This window comes from Rattus rattus, chromosome 9 (assembly GCF_011064425.1).
Source record: "Rattus rattus isolate New Zealand chromosome 9, Rrattus_CSIRO_v1, whole genome shotgun sequence".
Classification (NCBI taxonomy): domain Eukaryota; kingdom Metazoa; phylum Chordata; class Mammalia; order Rodentia; family Muridae; genus Rattus; species Rattus rattus.
This window is the reverse complement of record NC_046162.1, coordinates 87,158,006-87,167,812: the sequence shown is the minus strand read 5'-3', so window position 1 is coordinate 87,167,812 and position 9,807 is coordinate 87,158,006. Positions and strand designations below refer to the sequence as shown.

At 46.1% G+C, this 9,807-nt stretch overlaps 1 protein-coding gene across 1 annotated transcript; it reads right to left on the bottom strand.

Moving 5' to 3' along the window:
• Positions 1-3,657: 3,657 nt before the first annotated feature.
• Positions 3,658-8,373, bottom strand: Ccl5 (C-C motif chemokine ligand 5). The gene is made up of 3 exons (XM_032912484.1): positions 8,247-8,373; positions 6,998-7,109; positions 3,658-4,003 (listed from the first exon to the last, which is right to left on the bottom strand). Exons 1-3 carry the CDS (start codon positions 8,323-8,325, stop codon positions 3,916-3,918), a joined length of 279 nt encoding a protein of 92 aa, XP_032768375.1. The 5' UTR covers positions 8,326-8,373; the 3' UTR covers positions 3,658-3,915.
• Between the last annotated feature and the right edge of the window lie 1,434 nt (positions 8,374-9,807).

Below are 9,807 nucleotides of genomic sequence, written 5' to 3'. Positions count from 1 at the left end.
AGCTTCGTTTCCTTCAGCAGAATAGCCAAGTCATGTCTGCTCAACTTCAGTGGCTTTGGTGAGGAACAGGGTGTTTATGAACCATCAGATTCGAGCCAACCCACGTTAAATGTAGGAGTTGTTCACAGAATTGGTCATCAGGAAAATGACAGGGACGGGAAGGCCTCTTTTATGCACATCCTTCCGCTCTGGCCGGATGCCCTTCAGATCTCTTCTGTTTGCATATGCTGTTCCACCTACCTTGCACCCTTTTCCCTCCCTTCCTGCCTGTCAAACTGTCACTCAGATCTCTCAGATTCATACCAATGTTATGCCATTTCTGAAGGCTTTCCTTTCCCAAGCTCCCCTCCCCACCCGACTAAGTGATGTAATCCCTTTCTTACTCCACCCCAGTACCTCGCACGGTACTGACATGTCAGTATACAGTAAGAAACCTACTATGTGCCTTGTTTTGTTTTCTGATGCTATGATTAAAATGCTCTCACAAAGGCAACTTAAGGGTTGAAGTGTTATTTTATTTCACAGTGGTTACAATCCACTGTGGCAGAGAAGTCACAGCAGCCTGGCCAGTCACAGTGACAACACAGAACACACTCTCCCCATTCTGTCCAGAGCCTGGCCCCTGAGATGGTGTTGCCCACATTATAGATAGATCTTCCTACTGCTAATAAGATTATCAAGGGCTGGAGGGGTAGCACAGCCGTTAAGATCAGCAGGGAAGACTTGACTTTGGTTCCCAGCACCTACTTGGCAATTTACAATAGTGTGTGACTTCAGTTCTGAGGGTCTAGTGCCCTCTTTTGACCTCTGTGCACCAAGAACACATGTGGCAGGTTGGGGATTTAGCTCAGTGGTAGAGCGCTTGCCTAGGAAGCACAAGGCCCTGGGTTGGGTCCCCAGCTCCAAAAAAAAGAACCAAAAAAAAAAAAAAAAAAAAAGAACACATGTGGCACACATGCGCGGGCGAACATTCATACAAATAAAATAAATATATGATTCTTTAATTCATCTTTAAAAAAAGATAAAGGGAAATCTCTCCCAGGTATGGCCGGCCAGTGGTTTAATTCATTCAGATCCATTCAGTCTTGATGACCGAAGATTAACCATGACATTACAAACCAAGAAAATATGAATCGTTGGGGCTACAGATGTGGCTGACTGGCCAAGGGTACTTGTTGCTCTTGCAGAAGATGTGAGTTCTGTTCCCAGCCCCCACATAGTGGTTGACCACGATCTATTACCGCGTTACATGGAATCCAGCAGGAACCACACTGGTGCACATACATGTAAGCTTTCAAAACACTAATATACATAAAGAAGAATAAAACATCTAAAAAAAAAGTATGGATCATTGGCTTGATCATCATTTAATCACACTTTATATAAATAAACTGACACGAGAGCTCTCATGTGCTGCGTGGAGGAAGATAACATTCTCAAGTGGAATTCCTACCACAGTTACTTAATCTGAGCCCAACTGTAAGGAAATAAGTAAATCTAAATGATAAGTACTCTACAGAATATAATTAAACAATTTCGATGCCCTTAAGGATGAAAAAAGATGACGTTGTTAAGCCAGGCGATGTGGCAAACACTTGTAATCCCATCCTGAAAGCTCAAGGCCAGCCTGGGCTATGTCCTGAGATCCCGCTTCAATAAACAAAACAAATGGCTGGGCATGGTGTAGGCTCAGCACTGAAGATGGAGGGGTTAGGGTCCAGGACACCCTAGTCTACATAGGGAGTTAGGCAACTTAGGGCTACATAGGAAGCCCCCCCACCACACACACACACACACACACACACACACACACACACACACACACAGAAAGAGAGAGAGAGAGAGAGAGAGAGAGAGAGAGAGAGAGAGAGAGAGAGAGAGAGAGAGAGAGAGGAGAGCAAAAGCCAAAAAGTGTGCTAACACTAAAGGCCAGGTGTGGTAGTGCACGCCTTTAATCCCAGCACTCAGATTCCTTAGAGTTCCAGGCCACCCTCGGCTACATAGCCAGTTCTGGGACAGCCCGACTACACAAAGAGATACTGTTTGCTTGCTTTTTGTTTTGTTTTTTAATAACACCAAAAGACATTCCACTTAATTCAGCGTGTCTATTGAATCAGATTCTTAATAAAAAAAAAAACATTCATAGAGGGCATTATTGGGCCAGTGGGGATGTGACTGTATATTTGACAATTGTTATAATGTCCCTGTTTCCTGTTTCTCACTTTGTGGTTGTGTAGAATGTCCTTGTCACTAGTAGGCAATACTAAAACTCTTAGGGGTGTAGTGGTATTGTACACGCAGTTTCAAATGGCTCAGAAAATATATATATATACCAGAGGAAAGGGGAGGGTTTTAAAAATTGGTTTGAAAAATTTTATGTTTAAAAATCTGCAGATTGAAGATGGCAAAACACAAGCATTTGTTTTAGATTTAGCGGGTTTTAAAACTTAACTTTAAACTCGTTTTACTTTTGTTTGTGGGGCTTTGGACGAATAAATTCCAACTTACCTTGAGTTTTCCTGACCTTTGGGCTGGTGAGATGGCTCAGTGAGTAAAGGTTTTGCTGTGCAAGCCTCCTTACCTGAGCTCAATCCCCATGAGAAAGAAGGAGAAGAGGGAACCCTCTCCTCCAACCTCCACATTTGTGCCATGACAATATGTCTGAATGTCTTCATGAGTGTGTGTGTGTGTGTGTGTGTGTGTGTGTGTGTGTGTCTTGTTTGTCTCTCTCTTACACACAGAATTTAAAAAGGAAAGCATTTCATACTGTAAGTAGAGCTAATATTAGTACCCATCCCAAGGTTAGAAGATGAAAGAGGGTTTTGAATGTGAGGGACTGAGTCAGTGCTTAGCACATTTCATTCAACTATTATTACCTACAGCTATGACTGGTCTTTATAATGTTCATCTGAAGGCACACATAGGTGGCAGAAAGGTGGATCACCCCTCTTCAAAGGTGCTGGTGCAGTTGATACAGTTATAGGCCTCTGTGATGGTTTGTATATGCTTGACCTAGGCAGGGGCACTATTAGGAGGTGTGGCCTTGTTGGAGTAGGTGTGTCACTGTGGGCAAGAGCTTAAGACCCTCACCCTAGCTGCCTGCAAGTCATCAGATGAAGATGTTGAACTCTCGGCTCTGCCTGCACCATACCAGCCTGGATGCTGCCATGCTTCCTGCCTTGATGATAATGGACTGAACCTCTGAACCTGTAATCCAGCCCCAATTAAATGTTGTCCTTATAAGACTTGCCTTGGTCGTGGTGTCCGTTCACAGCAGTAAAACAGTAAGACAGCTTCTGAAGTTGTCCTTAAGTCCTGTTCTATGGGCAATAATAGTGTTAAAGGAACCCACTGGAAATAAGGTATAGGACAGGCTAAGGTAGAAGGGTCAGTTAAAGCCCGAGAAAGCAAGGAGGTGTTGTGGCAGGGATCCAGATAAATCCTTGGAGACTTACAGGTAGACTTACATCATGGTGCTTAGACTTCAACCCTAGTGGGTAAACCCCTGGTTACTTACCAGTGTTGCCTGTCCATGCTAACTACACAGGCCAGATCTTCTAAATATGGTGTTGATTCCAGATATGTGCCTGGATATCTGCACGCTTAATACTTGTGGGGAAGAGGGTTTCTTAGGAAGAAGTCAAACTAGGAGCCAGCTTTGTCTTTGCATCAGACATTTTAATGAAATGCGGATTTCTTACATTTGCTGTACAGAGCCTGTGAGGAGCTATGAAGAGCACATCTCCCAGGCCATAGGAGAGGACACTGTTATAATCTCTATGGTATGATAGCATCTATGCCCTCCCAGGAATGAGTGGGAGTAGGGGGTTGCTCAGTGGCATCCCCAGCTGGTTAGGACTAGAGCAAGCAATGACAGGAAAGCTATACAGGATCAGAATGGAGAGACCCTCTATTCTAGCTCATCTCCAAATAGTTGATGTATTCTTGAACCCACTTCTTCTCTGGGTTGGCACACACTTGGCGGTTCCTTCGAGTGACAAAGCTGCAGGAGAGAGAAAGGTTAAAACCGGGCAGCCTTTGGTGTACGGGGATGGAAAAGCATAAAGGTTATGGGAGCTGGGTAGGGCATTTTTGTAGCTCCTTGCTGCCTTCTTCCTTTTAGAGGATAATTCTCCTTTGGAACTAAAGGCACCAAGCTACAGGCAGAGCTCTATTTATGTTAATTCCCTACAAGTATACACAGGTTTGGAACCCAGCATTGAGCGAGCCAAGCACTGGCCTTTTCTTGGCCCCCTTTTCCTTGCTCCAGGCCTTATGCTCAGTGACGAATTTAAAGAAGTTGAGTATTGATTTACTTAAATCAGTTGAGTTAAGGAAATTAAGAGGGAACTCTAAGACTGCCTAGTCTCTACTCTTGGCACTCTGAGCATGTAGCCAGGGAGTCAAAAGTCTAGGATACCAACCCCAGCTCTCAAGCTCACCCAGGCTCCATTTCCTCCTCCTTGACATAGTATGTGATACCAAAGGGCACATCTCCTTCGCTAAGTCTTCCCTTCCTTCCTGCATTTGTGGGGCCCTCTGTCCATCTGACTTCCCCTTCACCTGTCTCCTAAGAGCAGGTGTCCTCAAAGACACTGCCTCCTTCACCTTCTGCTTTTTCCAGTCTCTGGTCCCGGGCCTGCAGAGAGTTGATGCTTGGTGGACATTGAATGAATGAGTGAATGAATCTCATCCATTCCTATCATATGCCACTCATGTGCTCTCTCTCTCTCTCTCTCTTAGATAATGACTTCTTTATACCCAGGGGATGGTCTAAGTATTTTTTTTCCCTGTGACCTCGTGAAAGAAGCACCTTAATTATCCTCTTTCGGAACTACCTCAGAGGGGCTGAGGGGCCCCAGTTTACCAAATGACATAACCTGGATTGTAACCTGGCAGACCAGCTGTGTAGCCAAATGGCCAAGAAAACATGGCCCAGCCCCTTTTTATTGATGGTTCCTGGACTCTGTCCTGAGCCTCTGCTTGCACTCCATCTGGCATCTCCATGGATTGTCTTGCTGGAACTTGCTTGGTTCCTTCCTCTTTCCATGGTTTGCCCTGCACACCTGTGCACCTCTCCATCCCTGAATGGAAACCTCAGCATCGTCTGTATCTCTTCTCTCCTTGCTCCTGACCACATGTCCCTTACTCTGGCTGATTCATCCTCTTGTTTCTTCTTGCCTCCAGGTACCACCCTGCTGACAATACCACACACGTGGGTGACTTCAACAGCCTCTTCTCCAGACCCCTTCTTCCATGGCTCTGCCTGTACCTGGCCATTTTGCTCTTGCCAGCTCTATAGTCTGCTTTAGTTTCCGGACACTCAAGGCTTTCCTACACATATCCCTACAAACCAAACACCATGAGTGTGTTCTCAATACACCTCACATCACACACAGGTCTCTACGCCTAATCTCTCCACAAACACCGTCTTTTTACAGTGATCACCTCTGAATCAACTGCCTCACCCCTGAAGCTAGACACACCCTCCTCTCCTTTAGTAAGGTTTTATAGGGCGCTGTAGTCAGTCATTCTATGTCCAACTTATCACTCTTACTAGATGAAATCTCCATAGCCTAGGAGGAGAGTTTTATTCATCTTGGCCGGCTCATAAAAGGTGCTAATTTAGTAATACTAAATAGTAATATATTTTCAGTGATTCACCAGGACTGAAGTTCATCTTTGCCAGGGTTACAAAAAGTCTTTGGATTAAAACTCTTTTTTTTTTTTCCTTTTTTCTTTTTTTCGGAGCTGGGGACCGAACCCAGGGCCTTGCGCTTGCTAGGCAAGCGCTCTACCGCTGAGCTAAATCCCCAACCCCGGATTAAAACTCTTTAACCTTTTGCTGGAAACTTTATGATTTCTTCTTTTACATTTATGTGGATGAACATTCATCTGCATGTATTTGTGCACCACACATGTACCCGAGGAGGTCAGAAGGGTCTATTGGATCCCCCTGGAACTGGAGGTACCGATAAATGTGGATGCTGGGAATTGAACTTAGATTCGTTTCAAGAGCAATAAATACTCTTAACCACTGAGCCATTTCCCCAACAATCCATTTTCATTCTGCAAATCATTATCATCTTATACTTCTTAAGCTTATTGTCACCAGTGACTTTGTTTTATAACAGGAAGAAGGAGCCCCGGAGACAGACGGCGTCCTTCACTTACAGTGCAACTTTGAGTAAGGCAGCAAATGCCTCTGAAGCTGTTTCATTATGTGGATAGCCTTGTGCATACCGGCCAGGGCTATGTACAACTTAGAGACAGCACATAGAGACACAACATGCCAGTAAGACTCTCTGTGTGGTAGGGATTATTATATTTCCCCAAATCTATCCATTTGCATATTTAAAGCGGAGCCTCATTATAACTTCTTAAATGGGTTGGTTTTTAGATTTCGTTTACGTGGGCGCTGACCTTGACCCATCCTTCCTAGTTCCTCAGAGGATCCGCTGAGCTGCATTGGGTGTAAGGAGTGAAAGCTTTGGACTCCTAACTGGAGAGGAGTAATGGATCAGATGTTCAGCCTGTGCTCCAATAAAAGCTGCGTCAGCAAAGGTGGTTGTCCTAGGAACTGTGTCTGTCACTATGGACAGGATCCCCTAAGGCCATGGTTCTCAACCTTGCTCATGCTGCGACCCTTTGATACAATGTCTTATGTCGTGCTGACCTCCAGCCATAAAATTATTTTGTTACTACTTCATATTGTAGTGTCCTTACGGCTATGTATTATGTTGTAAATATTTTTGGAGCTAGAGAGTTGCCAAAGGGGTCCCGACCCACAGGCTGGGAACCACTGCTTGGAGGCTGCCATTCTAGTCCTTTAATGTTGCAGTTGGAGACTCTGAGCTGGAGATGAGGGGCCATAGCTATTAGAGGAGCCTAGAGGGTGAGTGGGAGTGAGAGGGAGCATCCCCCCCAAGAAGGATCATGGCTGGAGTGTGGGATAGCTTCTATATCCCAAAAAGGAACCCATGGGTCCGAGACTCACACGACTGCAAGGTTGGAGCACTTGCTGCTGGTGTAAAAATACTCCTTCACGTGGGCACGGGGCAGTGCGAGGGAGAGGTAGGCAAAGCAGCAGGGAGTGGTGTCCGAGCCATCTGGGAGATGAAAGAAAGGAAACCCTTTAACTCATCGCCAGCTATGCTGGCCACTGTGCTGAGCTCTTCACATGATTTATCTTGAAAGCAGTGTCTGCTGTTGTCTACCTCGGCAGAAATGGCTCAGAGGACACAGTTGCCATGGTGAGAGTTCAACAGAAGCCTGAAAGGTTCTGCCAAACTGTGTCTGGTCTGTGAGCCAAGCTCGGTCCCCTGTACCGTAACCCCCTGCTGGAATCCCTCTCCTCTGGGCTGCTTTCAGAGCTCCCCTAGTAGATTCAAAGCTTGCTGTCTTTGAGGGGTAGGATGAGTTACAGGCAATATCCAAGCTGAGGCTCCTTAACTTAGTCACCATCCTAATGGGGCCTGGAAGTGCACACAGCGTCCTGAGCCCTGGCTGGCCTGTAGTGAAGGGCTCCGAACAGAGAAGCTCTCTCTCGGTGGTCAGTTAATTCAAGATGCCACTGAGCTGCTCAGTTGACATCCCACAGCAAGGCTGTGGCGCTCATCTTCCCAGTCAGAGGGGGCTTCTGGAATACCAATTTCCACACACTCTAGCAATGTGCACCCTTGGACAAGATTCTCAGTGTCCTTGGACCTCTGTTTCCCAACTGCAACACAAAAGCAACCACCGCAAGACTAGTTGTATTAAACAGGATGGCACAATGAAGTAATCTGCACAGTGCCTGGCCCACGGTAGGCACTTAGTTCACTTTTAATTATTATTAATTTTTTTTGCAAGCCCTGTTTCTTTTCTCACTATGAAATGAGAGACTTTCCCACCTAAAACAGTATCACACATATCACATGCTGGTGACAGATACGAGTAAGTCAGTTTCCAAGGTCAGCCCTCCGATTTGCCTGCAGCGGCTTACACCAGAGAGTGCCTGCAGAGGTCGTAGTACAGTCTGAAGACAGAAGAGTTCCTGACATATACAGGAACTCTTACATCATACAGATAGACATCATACAGACAGAAGGCACCTAGCAGTGCTGGCAGGATAGCTGTGTCAATGATACATCAGGATCTACAGGCAGCAGACACAGTAGCATTGGAAAGAAAGGACAGTCTGGGGTGGCAGGATGGGGTGGCACCGAGGCAGAGTGGGGGCTGTGGGGTCAGAACCCTGGACTTACATGGGGAGGCAGGTGCGGGGGTGCAGAGGGCGGCTGCAACGAGGATGACGGTGAGGGATGCAGCTGTGGAGATCTTCATGGTACCTGAAGCAGAGACTGTGGAAGGTGCACGCGTTGTCTCAGAATCATCTGCAGGGGTGCTCGACTGCTCAGGCAGACCTTTTATAGGGAGCCAGGGCAGCAGAGGAAGTGCCCCCCAGGACTGGGGGAGTTTCCACAAAAGACATCAAACCCTGGCTGCTGTCAGAAAATGAAAACACACACACACACACACACACACACACACACACACATTAAAAAAAAAAAAGGAAAAGAAAACTGAAATCACTTTGGAAATATGACTCTGCCTCTAACTGCCCTCCAGTCCAGGATGACTTATCCACTCCCTCTTTGGCCAAACACAGTAGTGGGGGGTAGAATCTTGTCCTTCCCTTCATCCTCAGATCTGCCATCCCAAGCAGGCCCTCCCCAGGTAGCAGGGAGCTGTTGCCTTAAGGCAAGTAGGGGTCAGATAGGTTAAGGTCAAGCCATTGGTCTTCCCTTGGCAACTTCTCAAGTTCTAGCCCAGACTTGATTTCGGTCTTCCTGTTTTCCCCATGGAAGAGTATTTGTCATGAGCACACAGTATCAGGAACATAGAACACACTTGTGTCATTGATAACAGTACATTAGCAAGGATTTGTTGAAAGCAATTTGCCAGGTGATTCTGATCCTCCAGATAGCTTGGTAGATACAGGCACACTTAATGTGTGACGTGTGATCTGAGAGTTAACATTAGTAATTAAGATAGGAACAAAAGAACTCTATCCTGTATGTCCATCTCATTTATTTATCGTCTGTCTGTCTGTCTTTCTGTCTAGGAGCAGAGGGAGCTGATAGGGCTACAATGAGTCTTTGTGGGAATAAAGATTAAAAAAGTGTGTGCGTGTGTGTGTGTGTGTGTGTGTGTGTGTGTGTGTGTGTGTGTGTGTGTGTGTGTGTGTGTGTGTGTGTGTGTGTGTGTGTGTGAATGGAGGCCACAGGAGGATGCCTAGTGTTCTATCAGTCTTCACCTTATTCCTACTGGAGTGCCTACTGCTCCAGGGCTGCAGGTCAGAGCTGAACCTCAGAGTCTAGGAGCAAAATGTTAGGACATGGATGCTGTGGGGGTGAACGAGAGGGCTGGGTCAAGATGGACAATGGGAAAGCAAACAGATGGTGGGTCCGGGTGGATGGAGGTTCCAGCAGGCCCTGCCACAGTGGGAATAGATCTGAGCTCTAGCTCCTGGGACAGTCTGCAGTTGTCTGCTGTCAGTCCTTTGACACACACCCCACGTGGCCAGACGACGGCTGGTGGAGGCTGTGAAGTTAGCTGTTTTCTTTACGGAGTCCAGGCGAGAGCGTTGATGTGTTCAGTGAGTTCTTGGGCCTGTTTGCTTTTAAATGACTTTAACATACTTACGTGCTCCTATGGTCCGAAGGTTTGTTTTGTTTTGTTTTTTTTCTTTTTGTTTTTGATTTTTTTGATAAATTTATGGGTGTGTCATCCTTGTATACGTTTAGGTATAAGTTATTAATCATC